Here is a 12,928-nt window from a genome sequence, read left to right as displayed (position 1 = left end):
GTCTGATGATCAGAGAGAAAGGCCTCACATACAGTAGGCTGTGAAGCACTGGTGGGGAAAAAAACACTTGGAATTGTCCAGATGATTTCAAAAAGAAAATTCTGCCACACTCACCATGGGGAGTCATGTATGTAACGACTGCGCAACAGGGAATGGGAGCCATAATTAAGCCCATGGGCCTAGCCCAATGTGATGTAAGTCTTCTTCCTTACCACCACTTGAGAGCAGCTGCCAAAAACTTCCCCACTCCTCTTTCTTTTGGGCTGAATAATAGATGAAAGTAGTTCCAAATATGTACGAAGGTGAAGCAAGGCGAGGCTAAGGCCATCTGCTGCCACATTGGCACTCCATTTGAATGTACTGTGAGCCGGCGAAACTCTGTGCTGATTGAATAACCATACTGTACACCCCACAACTCTAGTTCAGGCAACAACTGACCGGTCATGTCAATTGACAGGAAAAGCTAATATTACTTCAGTTATTTGATTTTTTTTCTGTCCAACTGCATAAATTATTGCAAAATAAAAGCTTCTGAACATGTGAAGTGTAAATTGTCATAAATGTGCGCCTTCACTAATCATACTTTAGTAAGACAGACTCCTTCTAAAGAGAAGGGAGTTGAACATGAGAACTGAACAAGTGTGAATGGCCATTAACTCATCATTCCACCAAATGTTTGTTTGTAAAGGATAAGGCTGGTATTTCACACTTTTAGCCTGTTTTCTGAGGTGTCTCCAATGCAATAGAGTGGTTCCCACTAACATTAAGATGTTTGCTGCTGCCCCAGTAATTGCTCATTTAGATTTTGTATCAGGCTGTGTTCCTTCAACCACCCCAATCATTTGTTTTGTTATAAAGGTGCAACTCACAAAGTAGTTAGCGGTTTTCACTGGAATTGTGTAACAAGTGATATATGGCCTCTGCCTCCTGTTACTTGACATTTAGTAAATTAATGAGAAGAGGATTTACAGAAATGACAAATAAATAATTTAAGCTATATTTCACAGCATAACTTGTTAAGAAATACCAGTGAACACTACTTGCAACTAGGTGAGTTTAATATTTTTTTAAACGAATGTTTAGCATAGTTTCAAGGACAGGATTGAGCACGGCCATAGCTAGCCATTCCAAAGTGGTTTGAGACAAAATCCAAATTAGTTAAATAACCAAGACGGCAACAAACATCAAAATGTAGGTGTTAACCACTTAATTCTAAACAACGCTGGAAAATGGGTGGAAGTACTTAATACCAGATTTATCTAGAAATAATTGTTTTGTAGTTTTTTTTCCATGTAGTCAAAGCACTGTAGCTGCCTTTGTCAACTGTTAACCAGCATGTTTAGCCAAAACTGTAAGTTCCATGCCGTTCAGCGCAGACAATGTGACTGTTTATGGACGTAACCAGATTTGAAATGATGCCTCGCTATGTTGTGTCTTTGTCTATGATGATGATAATTTGATACCATTTGAAAACAGACTGATCATTGATTTATGACAGGTAATTGAATTCAGTATGATCAAGGAACTGTCGACTGTGTGTCCGAAGTGATACTGAAAAGCACATTGTATGATCACTGTGTGCATTTGATAGGACTGAGGAAAAATATCTTTTTTTATCTGACAACTATAATGTAGCCTACATTTGGTCATACTACTGTATATGACTCAAAATCAAACAGTCTTCTTATCCATGTGTCATTTTGGCTGTGATACTATCTAATTTAAAATCCTCAGATGGCTTTTGAACCTAGCAGGAAAAGGATGGTGTCTGTCAAATCATTCTTCAGCAAAAAAAGGCCCTTGTCAATCCTGAAAACCAATGGCTCGCCTTTCGGATTCTGATAATGGGGTATAATATGTACCAGTGACCTTTCCCGAGAGTCACGTTTTGTCAGAGAGCCCAAACATTTTGCAAACAGTCCTTAAAGATGCTGCTATTCATCCAGTTTCAACCTCTATGTTCTGCTATAATCATGTTTGCACATACAGTAAGTGCCCTTGTTGAGCACTGAGCTCCTTCAACCCAGCTCAGATCAGATCAGCACAAAATATGCAATCAGCCTGAGCCATTGGGTAGACCAACATACTGGCCAAATTGCAGAATGATACATTGTGATGGCGACTTACTTACACAACAATTAACAAACAAATAAACAAATCATGGTGAAAACATTACCTCTTTGACATAGGTAATAATAAAGTGTTGATCCCTTGCTTGGGAACCTTGCTCTACAGCACCTCCCTGTGGACTTGAGAAGCACATCACCCTTTAGGCACAAAGGCCGGTGGGCTATGCCAAACTGAGGCTTTACTGTACACCCTGATGTGCTGAGATGAGAGTTGATTAAAATGCTCTAAAATATCTTGAATTTCAAAGTCAAATATAGCATTATGACATGCTTCTCTTGCTTGGAAACCCTAGCCTTGGGTGTTACAATGTTTGGGGGAAACTGTGGCAAAATGTCATGTAGTATAGTTGCCAAGATCAATGTGCATTATATTATTCTTAAGAATTTGACTTTTACGAATATAAAATGTATAATAATTGTGCCTCGACAGCTCCAGCCTACTACAAACCCCAACTCTGGTGAAGTTGGGACGTTTGGTAAACTGTGAATAAAATCAAAATGCTATAATTTTCAAAACATTCAAACTATTCATTAGATGGAGAATAGAGAAAAGACAACATATTAAGTGTTAAAACCGAGAAAAAAAATTGTTTTGAGGAACATATGTACTCATTTCTAATTTGATAACTGCAACACGTCTCAAATAAGCTGGGACGGGGATCAGTGAGATGTAATAAACATCCAAATAAGATAAAATAACAAAGAAGAACATTTCAAAATTAATTGTACTGATGGACAATATGAGTGTCCAGGTATAAGACCATCACAGAGAGGCTGAGTCACTCAGAATTAAAGATGCAGAGGGAATAATTACCATAGTTATTACTTACATTTTTGAATTACCTTTGATTTATCATGAGTTAGTGTATATAACACGTATTTTTGTCATTAAAATCATTGTATAGGTTAATGACATCATGAAATATATATCCACTGTAGTCTCACTCTAGCACTCCAATAATTACAGCTACTGACAATTGACCATATTAAGAATGCTTCATGTGTGCAAATGATAGAGGGCTTTAACAGTATCCTATGCACCCGAGATCACTTGAACTAGACCCAGAACACATGGGAAACTGTCCTTTGCTTACAGAAGTCAGCAGAAGTTGCAGAAGTCAATTCTTTTTGAAAATAATAAAGTCTTGCACATCCTGTGCTACAGTGAAAATGGACCATCCAACTTGTGTTAGTGCTAACTTCAAAAGTCAGCCTCCATGATGGCATGGTGTTCTCACTGATCTGTAGAGTTAAATACAGTGCTGAATGATATAAATGGGGTTTAAACAGCATAAAAAGCCACACATTGAATTTTGAAGGGAGATCTTCAATTACTGCCACATAGTAAGGGCAAATTGCATTCTCGAGTATGTTTTAATAGTTTTAATGTTTGAATAGTTTAACTCCATCATAAGGACCAGCAGGTGATAAAATGGCGGGCTTTTGGTCAAGACCTGGCACACTGTAAGCACTACAGAAAGGAAAACATTGCAAAACATGACAAGGAATACACCCTCCATTTAAGCTGGTGAAATCATGTCCAAGATAGGAATTAACACTGTTTTTAATATAAAATCATGTCATCGGTTAATGTATTTAACTGTTAAGTGTTATCTTTTGTTTCGTTTTTAGTCTTCCTTGGTATTTGCTGCCTTTTATTGTCCCTGTCCCAACTCTTTTGAGACGTGTTGTTTTTACATATTCATGAATATCCCCAAACAAACAATTTTGGTCAGTTTTGATGGCTGATATGTTTTCTTTGTGTCGTTGTAATGTAATGTAAAATCAGACGTTTTGAAAATGGCAGTATTTTGTTATTATTCACAATTTACCTTGTGTCCCAACTTCTATGGAGTTGGGGTTTGTACATATGACAGTCTCAGGACATAAAGTTAAAATATTTATTTTTATTTGAGTTTCTCAAAACCCTTTTATGAGAAAATTAAAAATCTTTAACACACCATAGTGCCGTTAATGTGTGATACACTGCATACTTAAAATAAACAAATGGCTATAAAACAGCATAAAATGTATATTCAGGAGTGGTTGAAACAGCAGTGTTCTCTATTCATTCTAGTTTACATCCATTATTTCTACCAAAACGTTTTATACTTAGCAACTATACATTAGTATTACTCAATGTCTGCATGGAACAGTACACTCAAAAGATACCCCCTATGCCACAATAAAGAATTTGATCAAGTTGATAATTACAGCCAAAGAGGGCCTTCACATTGTCTTCAAGCGTAATAGGCTTCTTCCCCACAATATGGATGAACACCTTCAGGAGTCCTTGTGCAATACACAGATTACAGTACAGTACACATGACCAAGTGACCCTGAGATGGGCAGTTACCCACTGGTTGGTTGGCAGATAAGTGCCATTCATAGACCAGATACGTGCCCCAAGGTCCAGAGAAGATGGATGTAGTCAACTCACTCTTCATTTTTCTGCACATGAAGAAAACAAGGACAAAAACACTGTATATATATATCAGCTATATATCAGCTTTATATAATCAGGCCTATCCAGGTCCCAAGCTCTGCATACAAAACTTTGTGAAGTTTTTTGTCACATGAAACTTTTAAAGATTTTTTTCCCTTATGTATTTTGCCCAAAGGAGTATCTCAGATCCGTGAATTGACAACCACCTGCTGCTGTATCATGGATATATTTTGTTTGTCTCTTAGATCCTTCCCCACTTTGAAGAATTCTTTTTCTGAGGTGTCTTTTTTAAATGTAATTTGAGGTGATAGGAAGACCCTGTTTACCCATACAGTACGCCAAAGTCTGGGGACCCATTTGGGTAAATATTCCATTGTTTTGTCTTTTTGTTGAGGTTTTGAAAGCAGCTTTTTGAAGCTTTCATTATACCGTAAGGAAAGAGAACCAAATGTAAAAAGCATTTGCATGGGTACAGCAGACACAATTATATGTGCCTATTAACAGAACTAGGAATAAACATACATTTGAGCACCTCGAAGAAATAAATGTTAATTAAACTTCTCAACAACACAGTCATGCGTACAGTAAGCAGTTAGGGCGTCAGCCCAAAGGTTGCCGGTTTGACTACCGATCCACCAGGTTGGTGTGGGGGAGTAATTAACCAGTGTCCTCCCCCATCCTCCTCCATGACTGAGGTACCCTGAGAATGGTAGTCACACCGCACTGCTCCATTTTGGGCGCCAGTGGGGGCTGCCCCCTTGCACGGGTGAGGCATAAATGCAATTTTGCTGTGTGCAGTGTACACTTGTGTGCAATTTTACCAACCTTTTCAGTCTCAGCAGAAACAAGCTTTTTCAGCTCATTTGACCAGCCCACAGCATCAGCCAGCTTTGAGACTCCGCTGATCACATCTCCGAGTTGAGCAACATCATTGTGCCGGGGGGATCCCCAGGCAAAGGGACCAACCAGGTCTCTGTTGATCAGCATCCGTGGTACTGAGCCGCGCACCGCACCAGCCAGACTGGCAAATGGCTCCACCTTCAGTTGAGAGAAGAGAGAAATAGGGTTTCATAAAGGGCTTTCAGAAGTGTGCTGGTCTGTGTTTGATTCTAATGTCGACAGTGGAGTACATCCAATGTACATTAAGACCACATACATACAAAATGTGTTCTTAGCTGACTTTAAAAGTGCACCCCCATATTTAGACGAAATAAACACAATAATAATACTAGACATTAAGCCCCATACTTTGAAGAAAAAACATTCATACCTCACTGGATTTTTTGCATAATTTATAAGACAGTTCAATGTTGAAGGTATCAGGCTTAAGATTCCCCTTTCAGTTGAGACGAATTTAGCAAAAGAGTGACTGCATCAAATTGCCCCAATTAGGCACAGAGGCAGAGCCATAACTACTACGGCCCCTTACCTCTAAAGAGGTGCCCATGATGATGAGGAGGTCTGCCATGGGAAAGTCTTTGAGGTACATAAAGAAGTGCTGCGGGAGCTCCTCCCCAAAGAACACTATATCTGGCTTGATGACTCCAGTACAGGTGGGGCACTTTGGGATGGCTCCCTTCATTACATCATCCTGTTCAACCACAACCACAATCCAAACACAAAATAATACTACATGTCAACCCTTGTTTAGTGTTTCTAGCAGGACATTTGCTATTCAAGGTGGGTGTCCATCATGATGAGAAGGTTATGTTAACACATTGAGTACCAAGTACGCAAGTATGTATTTCATGCCCATGCATTGAGTATCGAATGGTAAAGATATGTTTTTACATTTAAACGTTACATTTCGAATCTACACGCTTCAATAGATAATATATGTGATTTCTACGACATAATTCCGTAAGCAACGCCGGTATTCCATATGAAGGTTATGAGAGAGGTTATGTTTTGCAGTTTAATAGGAAATATGATACGAAAGTCACAAAACAATCTTTAATTTTTCAGGTGATCTAGTCCAGGTGGCAGGGACTTGCTTTCAAGGTGTTGCGGGAAATCGTGTTGTTGGACAGAAACTAAAAGAAGCAAAGACAAAAACAAACATAATGGTATATCAGGAACTCACATGCAGGTCTTCTCCTTTATATTCTCTTCTGCATACAGTGCAGGTGGCAGTTGCAAAAGTCCCATGTGCTTCAACAAGCATCTTGGCCGGAATACCTGCAACTTTGATCCACACAACAAAAGCCAGGTTATTCACAGAAAACCTCTCTGATAATCCTCACATTTATATATATATATAAATAAGTACAGGATGTACTTCGCTCTAATCCATCAATGTTCTGGGTGTACATCCTCAACAACAGACCCTTGTCATGAAGGAGACGAATGAAATAGTGACTTAGGTTTGGCTGGTAATTTCCTGGGTACAACTCTTTGGCGAGAGCAAAGAAGGGTTTGGGGTTGTGGTGAAAGTAGTTGATTTCAAAAATGGCCTCTGCGTATGGAAGGTTGTACTGCTGAAGGTTGTCATAAAGACCACTGCCAGGAGATCTGTAGATGACAAAATAAAAATCATTAATTTCAGTTAGGTGCATTCTGTAAAACTACATTTTTTTTAAGGAAAGGTTATGTTCGATGAAGGTGAATGGACTTGAAATTTAGAATGCTGTGTGCGATTAAGTTAAGTAAGTTCAATAAAACTATATTATTTCTTTTGGAGAGAAAGGGGTGGTAAGTATACATTTTGTTTGTTTGATGAAGGAGTAGCTTATACCTGAAATCTGTAAGGGTGTGTGCAAAGTCAACTAAGTGAGCTCAGTAAAACTATTATTTATTTGTTTGGAGGTAAAGGGGTGGTCATTTTTTAATGCTTGATGAAGATCTAACGACCTGAAATCTGGAATGCCGCTGGGTGTACTGATGCCTGCTCCAGCCATCACCACTATCCGCTTGTATTCCCGATCCCTGATGCCCTTTGCTATGTCCTCCAGAGACAGAGGTGGCTGATTGCTTGAGTTCCCACCACTTCTTCCAAATAGTCTTCTGAACTGGCAGGCATTGAAGCCTCTCCTGATGGTAAAATGGATCAAATCTGTATTTTTCTCCAATATAAATAGCACATTAGTAGATGTATTGCTTGCTATCATACATGTTCCTATAGAACTAACTTACCAGTGATGCAAATTTGAGCAGATTTTCCTTCTTTCTTGAGTGACACACCAGTTGTGGGTTTTCCTTCGTGCATTACTGAAGGTTTGACAGTCTGATAATGAGACATGCATTGCACACAGTGTAGCATATGATTAGAACATTCATCATTCAAACTGACAGTAAGTCCGACAGAGAGTCGTGAAAAGACTAAACAGCTGAAATGGAACTTCTTTCATTAACATTGTAACACACGTGTGTACACTCACTGACTGTACAATATATGGCAGGTGAGGTGTATGAAACACTAACCTTTGGGGGTATAGCAAGTCCGTAATATGTGTTGATAAAAGCACAACCTATGCTGCAGAACTACTGAGGATGTCATTAGGAAAACGACTGTTCTATGTCGACACAACACTCAAGTAGTATTAAAGTGCTACAGTTTAAATGAATACAGATACAGTGATACTATCTACTCTGCTGCTATAGGTATTTTAGGCTAGCAAAACATACCCTGTCACAGCACAGCTCGAGGACATGCTTGTCAATGCGCAAGAAATAAACATCCTGTGATTGGTTGCTCAACAAAACGTCAATTACCGTAAGTCTAATAAAACATTGTGCAAGTGTTGCAACAAAATAAGGACCAGGCGGTATATACTAAATATCTCGGGTATTCTTTTAAAAAAGATATTCAGCTTGACACGGGTTTAAAGTAACACACAACATTGTATGATGGTTAACAATAGGAAAAAATCGTCACGAAAATATATATATAGATTTGTGGCTCACACATACCGTGATTTATGGTACGATAGTAAGTTGCTGTTGAGAGACCACAGACGAAAGCAACGAAATGATTCTGTGAAGGCACAAAGAACAGAGCTAAGTTGGCGCTCCGCTTGTTTGTGACTTCTATGAAAAATAACCACGTTTGCGGTAACCTACACGTTATTTTACTAGCACCACGCTTTTGTCGTGAAAGGATTAGCTTTGAAGATGAAAGATGTTGCAGGTTATCTCAGGCAACAACAGAGCATCAGTTCAACCCCTGAAATGGCGGCTGAATGGCACTCACTGGAGGACTTGTATAATAAAAAGTGAGCCGTCAGTTTTATATTTCATCAATTCTTTCTTTACGTAGTTGCCTGACAAACTAGGGAATTTACGTTCATCAGCTAGCTGAAGTAGCTAGCCCAAGGGCTTCAACAACCATTGCATTGCATAGCCTACAGTAGTGGACTACAACTTCAGTCAGTTTTGTTACAATTACCTTTCAGGTAAATGTTTGAAGTTCACGGTTATCCGACCCCATCAGTGTGCAATCACAGACACATGCAATCAACTGGATTTACACCGTCAGTTTGTGGTTCTTCTCTAGTACAAATGGCTAGTTAGCCTCCTGTAGGCCTACAACTTCAATGTTTTGTTTTCACGTGACAGGCCAACATCTGCTAATTGATAGGCCTACTTCGTCAGTGTATGGGTGTAATGTTATCAATCAATGTTTTCAATCGATATTTTAATATTAAGTAACGAACCACTCAACTGTTATCAGGTTGTGGCATCAGTTGACTCTGAAGCTCACCGACTTTGTGAAAGACCCCTGTTTCAAAGGTGATGGTCTCACTCAGGTGAATATGACTGGCTTCATTCAGTTAAAGGGCAGTCATACACTTTATGCAGCCTGTCCCTTGCATTAAACTCTTCTATTTTCCCACTCCAGCTCTATGAGAACTTCTTGAGTGACTTTGAACACAGGTAAAATCCAGCATCACACTTTCCTGAATAAAATACTGTTTTTCTCTGTTGACATTGCATTTTTTTTCAATGTCATGTTGTCTTTCTAGAATCAATCCACTCTCCTTGGTTGAAATAATATTATACGTTATCAGACAGATATCAGGTGAGACTGTAGGCCTATTCTACGCTATGCATAAACATTAGTCTTTCCAATCTGAAAATGCAAATTCTGTACATAAACACTGTCACCCTATAATGTCCTCTATATTATCTTCCTACTTCTTTGGGCTCTGTCAATTACAGCCTAGGAGCAGCACTTCACTAAAATAATTGTAACAAATACCTTCCTCTATCTTTAGATCCAAACGATTCTGTAACATTCCTTGAAAAGACTCAAGAGAAGGTACCATTTGTAATGTGCCTCATACATAATTCCATTCGCTTCAAGTTGTAAAACACCTGTTCAATGCTGTCGCTGTTAGCATAAAGCATTTTCCTTTGTCTTTTTTTTAGGTGAAGAGTAGTGATGAGGCCGTCATACTCTGTAAGACTACAATCGGAGGCCTTAAACTGGATCTGAATGAGCTTCCTGCGACAAAGGTAAGGAGGCGCTTAGTTTCAAGTGTTGCTAAATTCATTTTGAGTGGACTGTAATAACTCAGCAAAGGTTTTTTTTTTTTTTTTAAACAGAAGCTGATTGAGGAGGTGGAAGAGACGCTGAATAATTTGCCAGGTGTTACATCAGTCCATGGACGTTTCTATGATTTGTCCAGCAAGTACTATCGTTTCATTGGGAACCATGCCCTCTACTACAAGGACGCTCTACGCTACCTTGGCTGTGTAGATATTAAAGATATTCCAGGTAATGTTGATAAAGGAAACTAAACCTACTTACATTGCCCCAGAAAAATTCTATATGTGAAATTGTGCATACATTGTCCTGATCAATGTACATAGTCATATATGCCTTGCCTTTGAACTAACTGAAAGCCTGTAGTCACAATGTGTCCATGACCTTGTATTATAGAAACAGAGAAACAAGAGAGGGCATTCACTCTGGGTCTTGCTGGACTGTTGGGAGAAGATGTTTACAACTTTGGAGAACTGGTAAGAAAGTCCTCACATCTTAAACTTCTCTCTATTTACTGCATCACTTAAAAAGTTCTGTTGATGAATGGTGATTTTGTGTTTATAGCTCATGCACCCTGTGCTGGAGACTCTGAGGAACACAGACAAGCAGTGGCTCATTGACACACTCTATGCCTTCAATGGAGGCAACGTTGACAAGTTCCAGATACTGAAGTCAGCCTGGGGACAACAGGTGACGCCTGATACATGCTTCTAGTGAAGCTTATAGAATCTTCTATTCAACCTAAACATGCTGTTTGTTTTGTGGTGCAAGTAACATGAAAATATCAGTGAACACGGCAGGTGATTTCTTCTTTTGGGAGAGCATTAGGTGTTATCAGTTATGTTACATAACTTATGTGTTGTTCATATACTGGGAACAAGAGGACAATTTCAGACAGAAATTATAACTGCATATAGCACAGCACCATACAAATGACATGGGGGTAGCACCAGTAACTTCAAACACAGCGTGCTCAATTACGGTACAAAAATGTAATCAAGATGCTGAAGGCAAGTTGTTTCTTGTAGTCACCAAGGCAAAATGGTTGCGATATTTGCAAAAAAAAAGTTGATAACGGGAATATTTACAGGTTTACCAATGCACTTGGATGAGTTTTAGTGGCGATGCCTTGTTTTGCAAACATCGAGGACATATACCATCTGACCACTAGGGGGTAGTATAATGACTTTTACTGTTAAATTTCTACCCATGCAGTTCTCCTTCTGACCACAATCTTTCTGACTTATGAATGTATTATTCAGATAAAATAGAAATTATATGATAAAACACAAATTTGAGTGCTCTGGTACACAATAAAAAAATAATTGTTGAAAGGAGACACACATATTAAAAAAGAGAGGATTTCTGGTTGTTCCAGCCGGACCTTGCAACCAATGAAGCCAAGCTGATGAGGAAAATCCAGTTGCTTTGTGTGATGGAGGTAAGGATATTATGTCCTTTTCAGTTTCTTGTTTTAAGTAAGGCTGTCTGTCTTAATGATTACAAATGACTCCCCGACACAGATGACCTTTACCCGTCCGGCCAATAATCGACAGCTCACCTTCCATGAGATCGCCCAGAGCGCTAAAATCCCTGTGAACGAAGTAAATTAACTTATCAGTAACTAAATTAAAAAAATATTTACTGTTTTTTGTTTGTCTTGTGTGTGCTGTTTCATTTAATGCATTGTTGTCATTTGCCTCAGGTTGAATTGCTGGTGATGAAGGCGTTGTCAGTTGGCCTTATTAAAGGGAATATCGATGAGGTTGACCAAAAGGTACAGATGACATGGGTCCAACCTAGAGTTCTTGATCTGAATCAGGTAAGAGATGGAATTGAATGTTTTTTGGTGGAAATGCTACTAACACGTCCATGTCTGAATACCACATGCACATTTAGGAGTACCTTTTAAGTTAACGTACAACATTTATAATATTTTTCATATAAATGCGATGCAATTTGCAATTAAATGCTACATAATCATGTAGTGATGATCTATTGTAATAAGAAGAAATGAGTGTTACATTCTTAAATGAGATCTCTGAAATGCTTACTCGTCGTCGTCCTACCAAAATGCAGTGAAGTGAAACCGACTATTATTCAATAAGACTAGATTTTGCATTAGTGGATCAAGCTATATCTGTGAAAAATGAAATGAACAGTATTTCCCAGAGAGATCTAATCAACACTCAAGAGTCTTAATTAATAAAAATCTGCTTCTAAATGTATGTACGTGTCCTACACCAGAATAAGATATTCGTAAAGAGTGACATTTGAAACTGATTGCTGTGCTTTCAGATTAAAGGCATGCAAGAGCGTCTGGATGTGTGGTGTGGAGATGTGAAGAACATGGCCGTGCTGGTGGAGCATCAGGCTCATGACATCCTGACATAGAGGGCTGTGAACCTGTTATCTATCCTCATTTACACCTGGATAGCACATCATAAACCTGCCACGTACCAGGATTACATGTCAAATCATTCCCACCTCTTCCACTATTCATTACATTCCTTGCCTCTGGATTACATGTTACAATATCCCTTATATCTGAATTACACATTTACACTCCTCACAGTTGAAATCACACACCACAATAATCCTCACACCTGAATTGCACATTTCAACATGCTTTGCCCTATAATATACCAGTGTGCTGTAGGCATCTGTATTCATTTCGGACAAATGCACTTATATATATCTTTGTTTGTGCCTGTTAATGTTTAATATTTCATTTGTCATTCATATTTCGTGTATGCAATGTCCAATTATGCCAATGACTAAGATAAAATCCAAAGCCTCAAATAAAATGCACCTGAAAGAGATTTCCTCTTGCTATTGTACTATTTAACCATATCACAGCATTGGGAA

The 12,928-nt window shown here is 38.7% G+C and overlaps 2 protein-coding genes across 3 annotated transcripts; one reads left to right on the top strand and one right to left on the bottom strand.

The window, feature by feature from the left end:
- Positions 1-4,016: 4,016 nt before the first annotated feature.
- Positions 4,017-8,686, bottom strand: sirt3 (sirtuin 3). 2 transcript variants are annotated; one of them, XM_063188194.1, is made up of 8 exons: positions 8,485-8,686; positions 7,708-7,798; positions 7,426-7,605; positions 6,854-7,086; positions 6,659-6,759; positions 6,005-6,166; positions 5,401-5,613; positions 4,017-4,580 (listed from the first exon to the last, which is right to left on the bottom strand). In XM_063188194.1, exons 3-8 carry the CDS (start codon positions 7,470-7,472, stop codon positions 4,566-4,568), a joined length of 771 nt encoding a protein of 256 aa, XP_063044264.1. In that variant the 5' UTR covers positions 7,473-7,605; positions 7,708-7,798; positions 8,485-8,686; the 3' UTR covers positions 4,017-4,565. The 2 variants fall into 2 exon arrangements, with proteins under 2 accessions (XP_063044264.1, XP_063044263.1); XM_063188193.1 differs by lacking the exon at positions 8,485-8,686 and adding an exon at positions 7,996-8,240.
- LOC134438594 (26S proteasome non-ATPase regulatory subunit 13-like) lies at positions 8,581-12,882 on the top strand. Its single transcript, XM_063188192.1, has 13 exons — positions 8,581-8,786; positions 9,245-9,320; positions 9,413-9,447; positions 9,537-9,592; positions 9,789-9,832; positions 9,943-10,029; positions 10,120-10,291; positions 10,457-10,536; positions 10,625-10,750; positions 11,439-11,501; positions 11,584-11,664; positions 11,766-11,882; positions 12,359-12,882. Exons 1-13 carry the CDS (start codon positions 8,686-8,688, stop codon positions 12,452-12,454), a joined length of 1,134 nt encoding a protein of 377 aa, XP_063044262.1. The 5' UTR covers positions 8,581-8,685; the 3' UTR covers positions 12,455-12,882.
- The last annotated feature ends 46 nt before the right edge of the window (positions 12,883-12,928 follow it).

The sequence above is a fragment of the Engraulis encrasicolus genome, chromosome 22, assembly GCF_034702125.1.
Source record: "Engraulis encrasicolus isolate BLACKSEA-1 chromosome 22, IST_EnEncr_1.0, whole genome shotgun sequence".
NCBI lineage: Eukaryota > Metazoa > Chordata > Actinopteri > Clupeiformes > Engraulidae > Engraulis > Engraulis encrasicolus.
Note: the sequence above shows the minus strand (reverse complement) of the source record. Positions and strands in the feature narration are given on the sequence as shown.

Coding starts and splice junctions, on each gene's coding strand:
- sirt3 (XM_063188193.1), bottom strand. CDS start 8,071: ATGACATCCTCAGTAGTTCTGCAGCATAGGTTGTGCTTTTATCAACAC. Junction 7,087..7,425: donor AGCGGCATTCCAGATTTCAG/GTCGTTAGATCT, acceptor TGTCATCTACAG/ATCTCCTGGCAGTGGTCTTT. Junction 5,614..6,004: donor TCATGGGCACCTCTTTAGAG/GTAAGGGGCCGT, acceptor TCTCAACTGAAG/GTGGAGCCATTTGCCAGTCT.
- LOC134438594 (XM_063188192.1), top strand. CDS start 8,686: ATGAAAGATGTTGCAGGTTATCTCAGGCAACAACAGAGCATCAGTTCA. Junction 10,030..10,119: donor ATGAGCTTCCTGCGACAAAG/GTAAGGAGGCGC, acceptor TTTTTTAAACAG/AAGCTGATTGAGGAGGTGGA. Junction 11,502..11,583: donor AGTTGCTTTGTGTGATGGAG/GTAAGGATATTA, acceptor TCCCCGACACAG/ATGACCTTTACCCGTCCGGC.